The sequence below is a fragment of the Hyperoodon ampullatus genome, assembly GCF_949752795.1.
Source record: "Hyperoodon ampullatus genome assembly, chromosome: 12".
NCBI lineage: Eukaryota > Metazoa > Chordata > Mammalia > Artiodactyla > Ziphiidae > Hyperoodon > Hyperoodon ampullatus.
In genome coordinates, this window is record NC_136925.1 from 82,475,267 (window position 1) to 82,494,917 (window position 19,651).

At 52.7% G+C, this 19,651-nt stretch overlaps 1 protein-coding gene across 2 annotated transcripts in view; it reads right to left on the reverse strand.

Moving 5' to 3' along the window:
• Nucleotides 1-421: 421 nt before the first annotated feature.
• The window catches only part of AGPAT4 (1-acylglycerol-3-phosphate O-acyltransferase 4), a 73,128-nt gene continuing 53,898 nt past the window's right edge, over nucleotides 422-19,651 (reverse strand). Inside the window, exons 3-8 of one of the 2 annotated variants that reach the window (XM_079716503.1) lie at nucleotides 10,057-10,218; nucleotides 9,459-9,612; nucleotides 6,313-6,415; nucleotides 5,491-5,566; nucleotides 2,570-2,768; nucleotides 422-683 (exon numbers count right to left, since the gene is read on the reverse strand). In XM_079716503.1, the coding sequence (XP_079572629.1) occupies nucleotides 589-683; nucleotides 2,570-2,768; nucleotides 5,491-5,566; nucleotides 6,313-6,415; nucleotides 9,459-9,612; nucleotides 10,057-10,218 (789 nt within the window). In that variant the 3' untranslated portion in view covers nucleotides 422-588. Of the gene's footprint in view, nucleotides 684-1,741; nucleotides 2,500-2,569; nucleotides 2,769-5,490; nucleotides 5,567-6,312; nucleotides 6,416-9,458; nucleotides 9,613-10,056; nucleotides 10,219-19,651 lie in introns of those variants that run through there. The other variant, XR_013811182.1, reaches the window with a different exon arrangement.

The following is a 19,651-nucleotide window of genomic DNA, read 5'->3' on the forward strand; positions in this document are numbered from 1 at the left end:
CGGCCCGCGGGCCCTCTTCCCCCCAGACCCCTCCTGTGAGCGCCCTCCAGAGCACCGTGGTCCAGACTCCAAAACGTAAGGCAGGGGCTGAATGGAAGGAGGGAGCGGGCTGTGTGAACACACCACACAGGAGCCATACACTTTAATTTTCTCTTTTTTGGAGGCATAATTTAGTCATCTTACCTAAAGTGACTTGCACTCTGTCTGTGGCAATCCAGGGTTACAGAAAACTCAGCACCAAAGGATGGAAGGGAACTCCCCCAGTGTTCCCCATTTCTGCCCTCCCCCTGCACCTCAAGTACCCTCTGAAAGATCACACTCACCCGCACCTCATTCTCACTCACACGTGTTCTTTCTCATCGCACATACACACGCTCGCACAGACTCACACGGAAAGAAAGAGAACCGAAGCCCACTGAAGCACGGGGGGAAAGGATTTAAGCACATCTTCCTCCCCATCTGGCGCTGAGACCGTGCCCCTGCCTCCGCAGCAGGGGCTCACCCAGCTCCATCACTGGGTCCCTCCAAGGATGATGGCCGCGTCCACCAGTCCCCCAGGGTCCCCTCTGGGTGGTGGTGCATCCTGGGTCAGTCGCTGTGTTTCTGTTTGCTGTCCATGTTGCCGTAGGCGGAGCCCTTGTCAATTTCTGTGACACCAATCATCCATCGGACCCCCACGGAAGCTGCGGAAATAGGAAGGGCAGGTTAGAAGCCCGCAGGGACTCCGGTGTGATTTGCCCGACGGGAACCAAAGAAGGGAGCTTTGTAAATCTCAAGCATCAGCTGAGAGCTGGCTGACTTGGGTGCACTTCATAATCCCTGCCTCAGTTACCCTTGAGCATGGGTGCCGGGCTCTAACTGGACTAGGGGACACTAAAACAGAGCAAGGCTGTTCCAGTGGCAAGTTTTAATCCTTCGGTGCTGGAGGTGAACACAACGTGGTGCGCTGTACCCCGCTGTACCCAGGGGCTTGCAGAATTCCTCTGCTTCCTGGGCCGATCCCTAAGGCAAAGAGGACTCTTTGGTGACTGCAGTGCAGTAACTTACAAGCACCCTTCAGCAAGGCTTAATGAAGGACATACCAGGCCCTGGACAATGCAGCAGCTCAAATTCCCGTTTAGCGCCCAGCATGTCCCAGCATTGCTTTTGGTGCAAGTTTTAGAGCAGCAGACAAGCAAAGTCCCTGCCTGCCTTTTCTCCGACAGCAGGATTTGGCCCAAGCAGAGAAAGTGTAGGATGCACACCAGAGCCCGGTTTAACCACTGGGAGGCTGGAAAACATGGTCTAGTGCTCAGAAGCTGCAGTTTAAGTGCTCCCTCTGGAGACGACACACACGGTGAGCTCCTTGGGCACAGGGGCCACGTCTATCTCAATCACCTTGGTGTGCCCAGCACCAAACACGGGGCCTGGCAACAGTCTGTTTACAGCACGCATGTAAAAGTGGATAGATGGGGAGTGGCTGAAACTGTGAACTGTCAGACCGGGGAGCCGACTGGGACGGAGAGTCCGCCCAGCGTGTGGGGCTCATGGAGCCCGTGGGTCAGCTACAGTGGGCTGCCTCCAGCCTGGGGCCAACTCCAAACAGGCTGGGACATGAGCCCCTGCCCCAGCATTAGAACTTTGTGCAGTGGAGTTGATGACACTGTGGAGAGTGAACCTCGGACTCCAGTGCAAAAAGGCTTCGTGAGAGGACCAAGACACAGAGCAATTCCGGGCAAAGCGTAGCAGGGCTCGGACTCACGGGTGATGAGGTCTTGGGGAGACAGCAGTCACTTCCTCCAAAGCTGGAGACGCCCCATGTCTCCCAGGGAGAGTGCTGGGCCTCTGCTCACCACACACCCGGGCAGCCCTCCCCAGCCGTCATCTGCAAGGAGCCCCAGCTTCCTCCAGAGGGCGCGGTCTGCGTCTCCGCCTTCCTGCTACTGCATGCAGAAAGGCTGGGTCCAATCCTCCATCCCCATCCCACTGGGGGCCTGGCAACCACAGCTCCCCTGGACCCCCGGCCAGCCGAGCTGCACACTGGCCGTGCACAGTGGTCACTGGCTGCCCCACTTCAAACACAAGTGGCAGTGCCCAGGGAAGCTTGGGGCTATGGAGAAACGTCCGTCGTTTGAAACCACATACGGGTCAAATAAAGCCCGTAGGGATGAGTGAAAAGACTGAGTTACGCAACATCGCCACTCAGCGCCGGTGGCAGCCGAGGAGACGCACCCACACTTACTTCCCCAAAAAGGCCTGGACCCACTTTGAATAGCAAAGCGCCTTTGTTGGTTCCTGCTAGGACCCAGGAAATAGTTTTCTTGCTGATGAGCAGAGCCCGGGGAGGACGGAGCTCGTCCCTGGTCCCCGGCGGGGCTTGCAGGCGCAAGGGGCGCATGCGCACGGGGAGGGGGCGCCCGGGCGGAAGCCCTCCAGGCTGGGGTTTCCGGGCCCGGCTCGAGCTTCTGCCTGTCCGCCTGCGGGATCTGCAGCCGGGCCTTGTGCTCACAGACAGCACGGTGCCCCCGTCCTCCCTGCCCCTCCCGCAGATGCTCCGCCTCTGCCCAGGCCCCGCTGGCCCCGCACTCACCCACGAAGAAGACGAGGACGAAGCTGGCCAACGTCAGGGAGGAGCCGCTGCTGACCATGTTGACGAGGAAGCGGAAGAACGGGTAGAGCAGCAGCGAGGCCCAGAACAGCCAGTTGAGGAGCGTCCAGGGCCGCCGCGGGGGCACCATGGGCGTCCCGGGGAAGGTGCCCGTGCGGGAGTACTCCTCCTGGAGGGCGTCCTGTGGGCAGACGGCCGCCTGACCTCCCGCCGCCCGCCCGCCCCCGGGCCCCCCACCCCTCCCCGCGATGAGGCCGGGCGGCCCGCTGGGCCGGAACCTCCTGAACCCGGTAAATGGCCAAGGGGTGGGGGTGGGGGGGTCTCCCAGCTCGACTCAAATACCCTAACATGCTCCCAGGGCCGACAGCGAACAAAGAGCATCTGCGGCCCTGCGTGGCTGGCTCACCCCGTCGTGGCCCAGTTCTCCAGAGAGTTAGTTGAGTTTTCTGGAAAACAAGCGTCCATACACCCAAAACGTATACCTTAAGTGCTTAATTTTCCCTCTAACAACTTGAGATAGAGATGTCTAAAGTACTTGTCTTACTTCTTTCCCGATCAGGATGTACTAGGTGATGCGATTTTCTGACCACTCAAGGTCATGATTAACATGAGTCCTCAAAGGGCTGCTTTGGAAGGAGAGCCCCTGGCCCATCCTGGGCACTTCAGGGGCTCTACTCTGCAGCCCCTTCCCGGCTGCCCCTCCAGCCTGGCGGGTCTCAGGGAAATCACACAATCAAGTAATTGTAGGACAAGGTACCATGTGCAGGGTGCTCCCAGCCTCAAGAGGTGAGAGAGACACAGCCAGTCGGCCAAACGGAGGACGTCCCAGGAAGTGACAGTGTGTGGATGCCCAGAGAGATGGCACCTAACCTGCCAAGGCCTCCCATTCTGCCTCCTGGCCAGAACTTGGGTGACTTTTCTCATCCCAGCGGGGCCATCAGGAGCCTGGTAACTAGGTAACTGGGGTGCAGTGGACTGGATATTTGCACCTAACCCCCTGAATTCCTACACTGAAATCGTAACCCCCAAAGATGGTGGTATTAGGAGGAGGTGCCTTTGGGGGGTGATTAGGTCATGAGGGTGGAGCCCCCATGAATGGGATTAGTGCCCTTATAAAAGGGACCCCAGAGAGCTCCCTCAGCCCTCCCACCATGACGACACAGCAACATGGCGGGCTGGGACCAGAATCTGACTGACCATGCTGGCACCCTCATCTCTGACTCCTGATCATCCAACCTCCAGAATGTCAGAAGTAAGTTTCTGTGGTTTATAAGCCACCAAGCCTGTGGGTGGCACTTTGTTCCAGAAACCTGATTGGACTAAAACAGGAGGTGATACTTTTGTGCCTTAAAAAAAACACCAGCTTTACTGGGGTGTCATTTACATACCATAAAATTCACCCATGTAAAAAATGGGCAAGTTTTCTTGAATTCTTTTCCTTAATAGCCTTGATAGTGCTTTTCTATTGTAATGTTACAGTGGGGAACAGAGGATGCTTTTTCTGTCTCATTTCCAGTGAGACATTTGCTAAGCCAAGATTTTGTATCCGTAACCTCTAACAAGAGGAAAAAGTACTCCCTTTTCTAGGAGTCAGCAGGATTCTGAACTTTGTATTCACTCCAGAGTTTTCTTTTTCTCTGGTTTGATTAGAAAACTAAACCTCACCCAAGACCCCCACTGCTCCCCAGTGACGTGGTGGCCACTGTGACTCCTGCCAGTCTCGCGGGCTCCATCCCTGTGACTTTGCCGGGTGGGACACAGACGCCTGGCTCAGGGCCAGACGTCAGCTCCAGCAGCAGAATGTTTATGGCCTCTCTGGGCTGTGTTATTTCTTTTGTAATAAAGTCCGCCTGTCAGGGAGGGGACTTTGTTAATGATGCGTCCATTTTTTGGTCTCCACGTGTTATCATCCTGTGGCATGTTATACACTGGAACTGGGAACTGTATTTCCTAGAAAGAAACAGCACCCCAAAAGTCTACAGGAGCAGGAGAACCTGTTGACAGAGGACAAGTGCCCTGAGTCCACACAGTGTGCAGCTGCCACCAATGCACTGGACAGGAGGGCACAGAGGCCGAGCGACCCACGTACAGCTGGACTGACTGGGCTTTCCCAGCGTTCAGCTCAGCAAAATAAAATTTATCTTATGACCCTGGGTAGAAAGGGAAGAAAAGGAGAGGAAAAAGAAGGGGGGGACAGAGAGAAAGAGCTGGCGCCTCTTTGTGTCAACAAAGAGGGCGGGGGAGCCTTCTGGGAACAGCCCTCCCAGGCATCAGCCAGGGCTCAGGCCTGGGAGTGTGTCCTTTGAAGAGGACCGTGCCTTGGGGCCAAGCCCACCACTCTTCCAAGGCGTGTTAAGTGTTACACTTTGCCCTCAGTGTAAACGGAAAACCCACTGCCAGCTTGAAAACCTCTTAATTCCGATTCCTGAAAGAGTCAAATGCGGCCCAGGTGGACCCGTGTGGGCCTTCGTCCTGCTTTTACGCTGGTGATGTTTTAGAGACCAGACAGGCAACCACACTGCGGACCCAGAGCCATCTTTGCCAAAGAGAGCACCCACACCCCCCAAGAATATTTTGCCTTCAGACCAGCGGCGGGAAAATGGACAAAGGGCTCTTGGGGCCATAACTTCCTCTTTTGTCCACTACACCCATGAAATCCACTACACCCATGAAATAGTCTTCCATTCTTTCTGTGAAGGCCCCTTTAAAAACATTTTGCAACGCTTTTTTTCCCTGTCGCCAAGTAGAGCGTCGGCTCTGGGGTCATTAACATCCAGGGTGTGAGGTCTCGCCCGGTGGGAGAGGCTCACGCTCCACCATCAACTCCCGGAGGTCCCAAAGCACCACAGCTGCCGCTTGAAAAGGACCCTTAGATGGCGCAGAACCCACCCCGTAGCACTGACCTTCTCCTGGTAGAGCTTGTGCAGCCAGGCCGCACACCTGTCCTCATCTTCTGGGACTTCTCCTAAAGGGATCCGCCTGCCAAGTAGAGAGCAGCTAGCAAGGAGGAGGCCCGTGCCGGGTGCCCCGAACACAGGTTCAAGCTAACAATGCTTGCCATCCTTCGGCTTCTATTTAGGTAGTAGTCTAGATAATGTGGAAGTCAGAGGGGTAATTCAGTTGACTGAAAAGAGGGGAAATCCACATCTATATGGGAGGAAATACAGGCCCACATGCAGTCACAGCCGACGAGGGAATGGCCCAGAGCCTGATTCAATGACTCAGACAAAGACCTGTCAAGGAGGACACCTGCCTCTCTGTGCTCCCTGGCTTGGAATATAACACATAAGTGAGATGCTGCTGAAATGTTCTCCATTTGCTTTGAGGCCTCTTTGTAAATTACAGATGCACTTATCTGTGTCCGTTTCTATGGAGTAGACACATCCTCCAAGAAAGGGGGTCAATAAAATAAACTCTCACACTCAGTCTCAAAAATGGCTGTAAAATACAGTCATTTGTCGGACCTGAGCTCTTTGATGAGAATGAGTTGGTGAGAGAGAGTCACGAAGTATCTGGGAAGAGGCTTCACCTACTTATTTACATCAGTGCACGAGTCTCTATTAATATAAACATGACTGTGAACACATTCCATTTAGTACAGACTGCAGACAAGAAATTATTAATACGTTCATACATTCCCCTGGAAGAAGGTCTGCAGGTCATTTGTGATTTATCTATTTGGGGAGGGCGCCCTACCTTCTGGAAAGGAAACGAAGCCAGCTTACCTAACGTATAAATCTGCGTGATATTTCTTTCCATTTAGGACTCCCAGCAGTGTTGGATTTTCATTATTTCTGAAATTGAGTGTACAGTCATATACAGCTGAAACTATAAAAAATAAAACAAATACAAAGCAGTATATAGCGTGTGAACCCAATTTCATTTTGTAGATATACATATTGGAAAAACAATAATTGAGTTGCTAGCTGATTATCTTGGAATGAAGGGACTACTCATTTCTCCTTCATGCTTTTCTATATTGTCCAAATGTTCTACGTTGAGTACATACCACGTTCCATCATCAGAAAAGCACACAGCTTAGTAACAGAAAACAGTTACTACTGAGGTCAGATCAGTGTAAAGCAATACTGCAATGGCCCATCTAGATGATGTACTATAACAGATATCAATATTTAAACAAATATCAAAGGCAAGGTAAATCAATCCAAAGAATACTACCTAAGGAGGTTTCTGAGTTACGGCAGCATAACCATTCTATGTGCATTTTTCCCCTAGAAAAATAAGATAGCTATAAAACTAGAATAAGATGCTGGAAACTTCCTAAGGGACTGAAACATGGTTTAGTCAGTTGACACGGAGCTGAGAAATAAACAAGCATGTGTGATTTTTAACGGGTCTACAAGCTGGTGAGTTAACCTGTCAGCGTATTGAAAGTTATGTCAACATTCGCTGCTGCAGCCCCGGGGCTTGGCCCAGGCTCCATGAATGCTTCTTGGATGGCAGGATGGCAGGATGGGAGGAGGACAGGATGGCAGGAGGACAGGATGTGTGAAGGAACAGTGAGGGAAGAGCTGGGTAGAAATACGCAGTGGAAACAGGTGGCCCCTCCCGCAGAGTCAGTAAGGCAGGACTGGACAGTGGGAAGAACACAGGTTTTGTGGTCAGTCTGGGTGCGAATCCCAGGGCCACCTTTTTCCAGATGCGGGATCTTCTCTTGAACAGCCCACTCAGTCTCCCTGAGCCTAGTTCTCCCGGGGAATGGGACTCAGGATGCTGAATGTCAGCCCTTCCCAAAGGCCCCAGCACATCGTCTGTGCTCAGTAGACTTCACTGAGAGCCCTGCATACCTGCAGTTACTACCAATCGAGTGAGTGGGGTGATGGGCGGGCAGAGAGTCACTTGGTCTGGCTGGGAACGTGGAGAACCAAGGTTCAAAACCACTGCCCATTTGCTTCTACCTGCTGCCTGCCCACCACGGGGGGTCCACGGGGGGTGCTCTGGCAGCTAGAGCGCGTCTTAGCCAAAGGGAGAGGGTCCCTCGCGCTGACCTGCAGGAGTGCCGGCAGGTAGCTCCCCACCCTCCACCCAAGCACCCGAGACCACTCCCCTGTCCTCCCCGGTGGGGAGAGGTGTCCCCCTCCCTAGGAAGAGTGAGGCTGGGGGAGAATAACCTTCCCGTGTAGTACATCGTCCAGCCATTTAAAGCACAGAATTATGTAGAGTGAAAGGCCTCAGGCTGCATGGGGTGTGGCTGTAGAGCCCCAGGGTGTGAGAGCCCATGTCCGTCAATGGGTTTCACATCTCCTTTCTTCAGCCTGCCCTTACACAGGAGCCTGACGCTTCCAACAGAGGTGGTGTTACTTCGATTAATCAAGGATGGGGCTTCCCCAGAGAAAAGCCTAAATGTGCACAGATCCCTCCTTTTCCAGAGAAGAAGCCCCAAGGTCTTGAAGTGATAGAACTGGGCCTGGCACTAGATCCATCTGCCTGCAAAGCCCAGAAGGAGGACGGTATGGCCCTGCCAGCCCCGCCAGCCAGGCAGCCCTGGGTGTGACCCCAGCCCGCTGTGTAATTGTAGAGTCACTTGGGATAAGCTCCTCGCCCTTCAGCACCAACTTCCTCATCTGTAAATTGGAAGTAAAAAAACTGTTTCCTTCACTGCATCTGGCGGGCACGTGCTGCGGCCACGCTGTGTGTGAGGTGCTTGTGCTGCCTGGCGTATTAGAATTGCCCTGCTACCATCATCATCATCATCATCATCATCATCATCATCATCATCATCACCATCACCATCACCATCATCATCATCATCGTCACTATTCGTGGGGGTGGGACAGCCTGTAGAGCTGGGCAGTCTTTGACCCTTCGGCCTGTAGGCAAAGCTCAGGCAGGGGGAAGAACCTGCGGGAGGGACCCAGAGCCACCTGGAGCAGTCAGGGACCTTCAGGGTCCCCACGTGTTAAAGTCAGACTCGGTGCCGCCTTCGCTCCATCCACAGGAGCCGGGTGGCCGGTCTGCGCGATCACAAAGCCAAAGCTCCTGGTGGGGCCGCCGCCCCCCGGTGTGGGGACAGCGCCGGAAACGCCGCACGGTCCACACCCACCGACCCCAATCCCCGGTGCAGGCCGGGGAGGAGCTGGGGGCCTCGGCCTCACGGGGCAGAGAGGACCGGGGACTGGGGCCGCGGAGACCGCGTTGGGCCCCCGCCAGCTCTCCTGGCAGAATGCTCGGCCTCGGGGCCTCGGCGGGCGCAGAGCCAGCGCGGGGGGTCCCCCAGCTCCGCCCTCCCGCCTCCTGGGAGACGAGGGACGGGGCAGTGGGGCTTCCCGGCACCTGCAGGGCAGGAAAGGGTAAAGCACGTGTTTCCAAACTAAAGGGACCAGAATTCAACAGGAGACAAAGAGACTGCAGCAAGCTGGCCTTGTTGCTACTTGCTTCTTGTCCTTACCTACAGTAATTTAGGGCTCCGGACTCAAGGCCAGCCCGACAGACGGCAAGGTCACAGAGATCATCGCCTGGAGGCAGCTGGTGCCCAAGACGGGCAAGAAATGCCAAATAAAGCAAAACCGCAACAAAAACCTGGGCTGACCCGGCGTGGGCCCCAGGCACGCAGCACCGCCCGCCGACTGCAGTACCGGCGCCGAGCAGCAGAGGGCAGTGTTGGCCTAGCGTGCGTGTGCGTGCACTTGTGGGCGTGGTGCGTGTGCGCACTTGTGCAGGCAGTGGCCACTCCTCCAACGCTGGGTGCCCGGACCCAGGCTAAGCAGGGGTGACGTGCCAGCCTCCGTCCCTGGCTCCCCTCCGTCGTGGAGGCGGGGGTCGGGGGGTGGAGGCACGGGGAGGAAGCTATTCCTATGGGTGCCAGGGTGCCCTTCCCTCACTGCACGGGGCCCCGCAGGGTCGTCCTTACCTACATTTCTCAAACTCCTCACGGTGATGGCGAAGCCCTTGGTGCGAGGCAGTAGGTGGTGCTTGAGGCTGGGCAGCCCCTTGGCCTGGGCCACCTGCATGCTTATCTGGTGCTTCTTCTCCGTGAACCGCGTGCCCTCGCAGTGAATCAGGAACTGGAAGGGACAGGGTGGCCGTTACACACGTCCCCGAGGCCACTTACACACCCCATGGTCACTCAGCTCTGAGGTCGCACACACAGCCTCGAGGTCACACACACAGTCCTGAGGTCACTCAGATAGCTCCGAGGTCACACACACAGTCCAGGGGTCACACAAGGTCCCGGGGTCCCACGCACCATCCCCCGTCAAACGCCGCACACGGTCCCACAGGAGCCTTAGGAAGTGGCCCGAGCAGGGATGGCCTGGCAGCTGTGCCTGCCCTCCCCTCAGGCAGGACCTCCAGCCCCCGGTCTGCTGTGGTCAAGGGTCTGTGAGCTTCAGAGAGAGGGTCTACATTTGCGGAGGCTCAGGAAGCAGAGGCGTGAGCGAGTGTGAGTGTGTGACCGGGGCACCCCGAGTGTGAGTGTGACGGGGCGCCCGAGGGCCGGGTGCACGTACGAAGTACTTCTCGGGGTAGTCCTGCAGGTGACGCAGGCTCTCCGAGACGGTCTTGCGGTCCTGCTCCCACTTGCGCGTGCAGAAGACCATCTCCGTGAAGTACCACATCCAGCCGATTATGGGGACGTAGGCCAGCTCCTTCTTGGCCAGGACCTTGGAGCCCTGAAACAGAGGGGGCCCGGGACGTCCGTGAAAGGGGGCGTGGGGTTCTCCCCGACGGCCGCCGGAGATCTCTAGGAGGAGTGAACGTGTGCTCCAGGCACGGGGACAGTTCCCAAGCACGCGGAGGCAGGGAGCCTCCGACACCGTTCAGTTGGAAGTCAAGGTCAGTTGGAGGTCAAGGTCGTGCGAACCCTGCCCCAGGGGGCAGGGAGCAAGGGGGCCGGGCTCTCCGCGGGGAGGGCGGGCAGCGGAGCCGTCGGGAACCGCTGGGGGCCATGGGATGCCGCATCACCCTCCACCAGCTCACACAGGCAGGTGCCCACCCCGGAGTGCTGCTCGCTAAGCCCACCACGCAGACCTCACCCGGTCCGCAGCAACGCTGCTGGCTCTGCGGGTGGGCGGACCCTACCCTCCTTACAGGCCAGGAAACGTGGCCCAGCGGGTTCTCTGGGTTCCACAGCTAGGAAACGGTGGAGCCGAGAGGCGAACCGGGATCAGCAGAGGTGCTGGGAGAGCCCCAAGGCTGCAGGTGCTGCAGGCTCCGAACGGGCGGGGGACAAGCAGGGATCCAGTGGGGCGAGGGAGCAGGGGACACACAAGAACAGCTTTTGATCAGTGGACTGGGTTCTCTATTTTTCGCCCCTAATTTTGGAATTGGCCAAGATGCTCCTAGAAATAGCGGTCATCCATCAATGGCACAGATGATGGAGGCAGTGATGTGGACAAGTGGTGGCCTCAGCTGTGCCCCTGGTGACAACTGTCTGGTCATGCCCCTGAACCCACGGGGCCCGGAAGCAAGAGCCATGCTTCAGCATTGCCCTGTCTCTTTTCCCTGTCACTCCCACAAAAACTACAAAGCTCAGCAGAGGGGCAACAGGCCATACCCCCCAACCCACCCACGCAGGCCAGAGAAAGGTGTAAACAGCCACTAGTTCCCTTGACCTTAAAAAAGACCACAAGCATCTTCCCCATTGGGAGAAGGAAAAGCACAGATACCTTGCAGGAGTAGCATCTCCACGTTTCGGCAGGTTTTGGTTTTGTTTTTCCCACACACAAATTTCCAACATGCAAATTCCCTCAGACAGAACCAAGCCTGGGGAATTCCCTGCTGGTCCATTAGTAAGGACTCCGAGCTTCCACTGCAGGGGACACAGGTTCGATCCCCGGTCTGGGAACCAAGATCCTGCATGCCGTGCAGCGTGGCCAAAAAAACCCAACAAACGAACAAAAAACCCCAAACAAAAAAGAGAAGAAAGAAAAGAACCAAAACCATAAAATCTGAGGACTTGCCCCAGAAGGCCCAGAGGCAGGTCCCCAAAGATCAGAGTACTCGCCAAGTGAGGGGTGTGGGCCCACATGTGCCAGGCACAGGCTACACTTTCTACGCATCACCACTCCCCCACAGGAGTCATCTAAAGGCCATGCGCTTGGGGCTTCCCTGGTGGTGCAGTGGTAGAGAGTCTGCCTGCTAATGCAGGGGACACGGGTTCAAGCCCTGGTCTGGGAAGATTCCCACATGCCGCGGGGCAGCTAGGCCGGAGAGCCACAGCTACTGAGCCTGCGCGTCTGGAGCCTGTGCTCCGCAACAATGAGAGGCTGTGATAGTGAGAGGCCCGCGCACCACGATGAAGAGTGGCCCCCGCTCGCCACAGCTAGAGAAAGCCCTCGCACAGAAGTGAAGATGCAACACAGCAAAAATAAATAAATAAATTAATAAACTCCTACCCCCAACATCTAAAAAAAAAAAAAATCCTTAAAAAAATTAAAAAAATAAAAATAAAGGCCATGCGCTGAGTCCACGGGTGGGTTTCAGGCTGTGGGAGGCCTCCTGGCCCTCTCCTCAGCCGTCCCCTCTTGTCAGCAGGGATGTTTTCATGGTCCCTGCCCCCTGCCCTTCAGTCACCTCCCTGATCACAGCCTTGAGGATGAAAACAAAACAAAAATCTTCACCAAAGAACTAAACTTACTTTCTCAGCAGGTTAGGATTATTTTAAAAATTACCTACTCCCGAACTCTTTCCCAAATTAATTTGTGGCAATTTGAAGGAGCTGTGAATGGTGATCTATTGTATAGCCAAGAGAAGGATCATACACTCCAAAGTAGCAGCTGTTGGGTCTGGAAGGTGAATGGTCCAATGCAGTCAATCACGGCTGTCTGCTGTGGAAAAGTACTCTCAGGGGTATTTCCTATTAATGGATCCATCCCACAAGACCCAAGTGGGTCTTAGCGGTTGGCCCCTGATGACCTGCTGCTAAAAGGAAATGGCGACTTTGACACTGATGTGGGATGTACATGTAAACCAAAAGACGTGACCGCAACAGTCTGTGTGTCATCCCTGTCATACTGTTACAGCACTGAAAACCATCTAAATGTCCCACAGTGGAAGAGTTCTATGAATTACCACAACATTGTAAATTAACTATACTTCAATTTTTTTAAATTAAGTTAAAAAAAAGAGTTCTATGAATTATGTCATATATGATATCAAACAAACATAGCCGGTGGGCCGAATCTACTCTGCCACCTGTTTTTATAAATAAAGTTTTACTGGGACACAGCTGCTCTCTTTTACATACACGTTGCCTACTGCTAGTAGGCTGCTAGTAGCACGGCTGCTTCCACGCTCAAACAGTTGAGTTGAAAAGTCGTGACAGAGGCTATATGGTCCATGAAGCCTAAAATATTCACTATTTGGACAATTACACACAAACTTTGTCAACCCCTTGATCTACAGCCACTAAAATTTGTTTTCTATGAATATTTAACGGCTGGGGAAATGCTTTATGTTAAGACTAAATTTTTTTAAATCTGTAATCAAAGCTGAGTTTATAGTATGACTAACTATATGGAAAATGATAAAACAGAAAAAAATAACAGTAGCTATAGCTGGATGGTGAGATTAGAAGTGCTTCTTTAATTTTCTTAGATTCTCCTGTTTTTTTTTTTTTCTTTTTTTTTTCTACTAAATATATAAAATACCTGAATGGGGTATCTTAAGTGGAACTTTGAAAACAGGTAAGACTTCAATAACAAACAGGCTAGGGCACCCACACTCTAACACTCTGAACTTTTCAGAAATCTATTTTGCTAGTGTCCCTCTAACAATGCGCTTCTTAAGAAGTGGTTGACATCAGCACATTTTCACCCATTTGCTTCTGGAACACGAGGCTCTGGATCCAAAACAGCCTGTCTGTTTTTAATGAGGGAAAGGAACAGAGGAAGCCTTTCTGTTTTTATGTTGAATTAATCCATCTTCCAACCTTAAAATTCTGGATGTGATGATTAGGCCTAGGCCTTGGTGTTGATTATGTTTACATGGTGAGCCTCAACTTTCCTGTCTGTATTATTATGAGCAAAGTAATACTTAGCTGAAAGTGTTGCTGTAAAGATCTAGGAACACATGGAAACATATACCAAAGCTCCTAGCTGAGAACGGGACACACAAGTGTTCAATAATGTGTAGCTATTATTATTACCACAAAGTAGCCACAGCAGCTGAATGTCCCTTTTAATTCAACCCATTTCCTAAGCCAGCTTTAGAATGTAGTAATAACAATAGTTACACGTAGTAAAGCACTCCCTGATAGGCACTGGGCTAGGAGATTTATAGGAGTTAACTCATCTATGACCAAAAACTAGAAACGTACTATTCAAATATGCATACAGTCCTCCAGGAAACTTAATATGCCAACAATGCCATGACTCCCCCAGGTCAAGCAAAGGTCTCTGTGTGTGGATGGTAGTGCCTTTAAGAGAAAACGTACAAGAAAATATACTGGTTTCATTGATTCTAGATTAATTTTGAAGGTAGATCTGAGAGGATTTACTTACTGATGAGTTAGATTTATCAATAGAGCCATCTAGGCACAAGCGTATCTAAAAAACAAAAAATGTTCCCAGGCAGCACAGAGCAATCCACAACTACAGGGGCTGAAATGTACCCCTGGCCACTTTCTAGCTGCTGTAGGGAGTCAACGTCATCATATCACATCCTATGGTGAAAAGTTTATGAAACCTTCTAGCCTGTGTGTATGTGTGTGTGTGTGTGTGTGTGTGTGTGTGTGTGTGAGAGAGAGAGAGAGAGAGAGAGAGAGAGAGAGAGAGAGAGAGAGAGATTGAGAATTGTCTTACCACAGCTGCCCAATCAATCTAATTAAGCAGCCCATAACCATTTTCAGGACTACCCAGTTGCTCAGGGAAGCAGCCACCCCCATGAGTCCCAAATTCAGCACATCCAGCCAACTGGTCGACCCCTGGGCAGAGACCACAAGGTGCTACAAAAACCTGTTCTAAGGATGCAGTATGATCTGGTGCATTCCATCCAACCTGAGATTACGTGGCTCTCACCTCACTTCTCTCAGCTCTACAGCCTCTGTGGTTAAAAAATGAGCAGAGTCAGAACTTCCTAGTTAAGGTTTTTCTCCAACACGGCCACATGCCAACTGATAAGATGAAAATGTTAAGTGTTGATGCTGGGTTTGTAGGATAGTTGGGAACAGTAGGGCATCCTCTGCAGTCACCTTTCCATAATGTCCCCTCCCCCTCCAACCACTCTGCAGGGACCAGCAGAGAACACGAGTAGGGACTGAGACTAGTCAGCAAGATGGCACCCAGTCAAGGGGTTATTTGCATAAATATCTCTTCCTGGCTTCCCTCCTGAAGGTCTGCCATCATGGTTACCAGTTGGGTTCACCCAAGGTCACTTATTTCCACTAAATATATAAAATACCTGAATGGGGTATCTTAAGTGGAACTTTGAAAACAGGTAAGACTTCAATAATAAACAGGCTAGGGCATCCACACTTTAACACTCTGAACTTTTTCTTGACTGTGAGCTAAAAACACAGTCGCAAATGTTTAAGATTAGTGGAGACCAGCCAAGCTGTGCAGGCCCATCACCATAGAGGACCAGCAAGTCAACCAACAGCTCAGCCGCTATCATGAGGTGTGATATGTGAACTTGAACCTCAAAGCCACTCTGGTTGTGCAGCAGGTATTTGCCAAAAACCTCCTTGGTGCTGGGAACACAAAGATGGCTAGGACTGTCCATGGCCTTCAGGTGTCCAAAGCATAGTGGGAAGAGAGAAACAGAAATCTAGCAATTGGACTTCCCTAGTGGCGCAGTGGTTAAGAATCTGCCTGCCAATGCAGGGGTCACGGGTTCGATCCCCGGTCTGGGAAGATCCCATATGCTGCGGAGCAACTAAGTCCATGCACCACAACTACTGAGCCTGCGCTCTAGAGCCCGCAAGCCACAACTACTGAGCCTGCGTGCCACAACTACTGAAGCCCAGGCACCTACAGCCCATGCTCCCCAACAAGAAAGGCCACTGCAATGAGAAGCCTGCACACTGCAACAAAGAGTAGCCTCCACTCGCCGCAACTAGGGAGAAGCCCACGCGCAGCAAGACCCAACGCAGCCAAAAATAAATAAATAAATTTTTAAAAAGAAAAAGAAATCTAGCAATTTCAGTGTTATTTCTGCCACTAAATTCTGCAAATAAGTTGTTGGACAGACATGCTCCCCAGCAAAAGAAATGGGTGCAGGAAAAGATGAGATTAGAATATGTCTCTGAGACATAAGTCCCTGGCCATAGTAGAACACAGAGGAAAAGACTGGAGCTCAAAATAATAAACCAGAGGGGTGTGTGTGTGTGTGTGTGTGTGTGTGTGTGTGTGTGTGTGAGAGAGAGAGAGAGAGAGAGAGAGAGAGAGAGAGGGAGGAAAGGTGAGAGACTCAATCTGTGCCAACTAGGGTACCGCATGTGACCTAACTCACTTACACTGCATTTCTTTCTCTTGCTTTCTCCCTTCTCTGATGCTAAGGAGGAAAATGCTGGGGACCTTACACTACCAGAAAAATCTCAAGAGAGTCCCAAAGAAAAACGAACACTGTCCCACAATTAGTCACAGCCACAGGGGAAAGGCATAAAACAAACACGGAGCAAAAGCAGTCTGAGAATTCATCTGCTGGAAATAAACAAACAAACAAGCAAACAAACATGTCAAAGTCTGGAAATAAATAAACATGTCAAAGTCCAGCAAAATGCCTGCAGCTCTTTGGATCTCGATCACGTCTCCCCCGGACCCCAGCTTACAGGCTTCCAAGCCCCAGACTGCTCTTGGTTTGACCAGAGCACAGACGTGGAGGGAAAAAGAAGGGCATTTGGGGACAAACTAGGCCGTTCTTAGGTTCAGAGTAAGTCACAGCTGCCTGTGGTCTGTGGGATCAGGGCTCCAGAGGAATTCGCGGCAGGATGCTCTGCCCTGCTTCCTGGGCACGGATCTTGTGGTGCTGCCTGGCCTCTGATCCGAATGGCCAGCCCGAGTCCATCCTGGGTGGGCCTGGGCCGGGGCAGACAGGGAGACGGAGCCTTCCGGGGAGGGAGCAGACGGTCACGGAGTCGCTTCCCTGTGCTCAGTACCTCTAGCCAGTGGGTGTTTGCGGAACAGTCAACGGAAGCCCAGGAACACGGGGGCACGGGGGGCCCTGGGCAGGTGGCAGACGGGAGCGACAGAGGCAGCAGCGGACGGGGCGATGGGTGCACAGTCGGCTCCCAGAGCAAACGTCACAGGCCTTTGCCAAGCTGCAGGAAGAGGAGAGAGGACACCCAGCGGCGTCACTGCTGTAAGCCAGCCCGGATCTACCGCCGGTCAGTGGGATCCGACTTCGGCTTGTTAAAGACAAGCCAGAGGATCTTGTGCAATAAAAAAGAAGACTTGGCACGTCTAACTCGGGACTACACTCTTAAAAATAAAGTGCAGGGGGCTTCCCTGGTGGCGCAGTGGTTGAGAGTCCGCCTGCCGATGCACGGGACGCAGGTTCGTGCCCCGGTCCGGGAGGATCCCACATGCCGCGGAGCGGCTGGGCCCGTGAGCCATGGCCGCTGAACCTGCGCGTCCGGAGCCTGTGCTCCGCAACGGGAGAGGCCACAACAGTGAGAGGCCCGCGTACCGCAAAGAAATAAAATAAAATAAAATAAATAAATAAAGTGCACGCTACCACTTCCAGGAATACACTTGGCCATGAACTTAGGATGCATCTGTACTTCCAGAGACTCCTTTCTGTGGCCAACACTTCTCCCAGCTCCCAGGGTTGTAAGGGCTTTTCCCCCATCTCCACTCTCTCAGGGTTCTTACCTGTGTCACGCCAGAGCCTGCCTGGCCCAACTGGGGAACACACAGAGGCAAACGGTGGCCCCGCTGCTTCCTCCCCGAGCTGGCGGTGCCTGGCAGCAACGCCGACAGAGCTGCGGATTAACCGTTAACCGATTAACCGGGGTGGGAGTGGGAGGTGTAGGAGTCCCCTACAGACCCACCTGAGGATGCCGGCATCCAACTTAACGGGGCTGACAAAACCATGGCTGCAGGTGTAGCCACTGGTAAGGAAAACAACACTTCTCCACAGCTAGAAACGTCTAATCTCTCTGTAGCCAAAGAGAGAGCCTGACAAGCACCTATGAAGAAGCCGGGATGAAGGCAAACAAATGCCACGATACCTTGCAGTTCATAAAAGTGATGGGGGATTTCAGCCGCACGGGATCCAGTGCCAGAACAGCTGGTCAAATCGCATTTTGAGAACATTCCATCTCTCTTCCACCCTCTACACTTTATCCTACTTTTCATGAGAAAACACTGAATGAAGGGAAACGGATTAGGGTGGAAGGAGCTAACAATGATGGCACGCCTACTTTGTGCTCGGCGACTGACGAGGTGTTTTACTTATATTCATGAAACCCTTAAACAGCACGAAATGGGAACGCTTAACTGAGCTTCAGAAAAGTCAGATAACCTCCCCACGGTCCCACAGCTGGTAAATGCAGGAGCCAGGGTACAAGTCACATGTGTGGGTCTCGAAACCACTGGGGAGTTTTGCCTACACGTCTGTCTCTCCCCTGCTACGCTCAGAGGGAAACAGAAGTATCTGTTCTGGAGACCTGAGCACACATTCATCTTTCAGGGCATCCACTATATTGCATAGTTTTACACGTTTGAAAATAAAACACAGGAAACCTACAATTTGGGAGAATGTGATCATCGATGGGAGGTTTATAGGAAATAACATTTGTGCAGCCTTTGTAAACAAATCTGTATCGACATTCTTTTCAGAAATCTGTAGTTAGAAAACTGGTCCTTGTATAACCAAACTTTAAGAAATGTTGGTTTTTAGATCTGTGTGATCTTGCACAGAAAGAACCACATTTCCTGTTCATAACCAGAAGCATCCTGGCAAAATTAAACCGGAACATTGACAGGTTTGGGTTCAGTTCTTGATTTTCTTGGGTTTTATGACATCTTCTTTCTGATTTGGGTTAATAAGTCCAAAATCACCCCACAGTGATCTTGAGCTGGCGGCCAGCGAAGGAGGCAGTGGGAGGGCTGAAATGTACGCTTGGCAGATGGAGAAGAACTGGTCAGCAGAGCCCAGGACCACGGCAGCCGGCCACATCCTTGCTGGGTGGCCACATCACTCATGATCTCCCTCCAGGCACCCCTGTCCCTCGCCTCATAATTCTCCCTTTACCTACACCTCTCATCCCCTCCTAAGACCACCCCCGTTCTTCAAGGCCTCAGCCCTGTGTCCACACCTTCTGGGAAATTTCTGCATCGCTGGGTGCAGCGGTCAGTGTGCTAATAGCACTGAAACATTATTCCCCAGTTGTTGAAACACTGAAGTCCTTCCCCATATTGGTAAACAGAGCTGCCCCAAACACCAAAACTCGCCCCCCATATCCTACCTTTACTACGGTGGCCCCAGCTCCTACCCGGACCTCTGGGCCCTCCCCTGTATGGCTGAGTGGTCTGTGGACACACACAGGGTGTCCCCAACGGACACGTTCCCCACCTCCCATTATTGCTCAAGCCCTGTGCTGTGTGACTGGCTCATATGCCCCTTCGTTGCCTCTCTCTGTAGGTTATAAAGTCACTGGGAGCAACGACTGGACCTTTCAGTCTGTCCTTGTGTCTCCACAGCACCCAGAGCAGCGTCTTCCACAGAAAATATACCCAACACGCTTGCCGGATAAATATTTTGAAGATGCATCAACTGCCCTCATCATCCTCTGAGGCCTCGTGCCTAGAAGGCACTAGGGAGCTTTGTGGGCGCCCTCTGCTCAGGAATCAGCCTTCTATTCTCCACTGCACCTCGATGTACGCAGACATGCGACAGGAATTCAATCTACTTTCAGGCAGAGCTGTGATGGATGCCCTAGATAACTGTTAACTGAACGGAAACGCGAGGTCTGAGGCTACACGTCGTGCTGTGGGTGGCAGGCACCCTCCACGCTGGCCCCAGCGGTCCTCTCCTCTTGGTATGTCCCTGCTGCCTGGGGCATGGGGTGGGCTCCTCAGCTCACCTCCAACAAATGGAATACAGCAGAAGTTTCAGGTCCAGTAAGGCTGTGGCTTCTGCTTCAGGTGCTTTTTTCTCCCA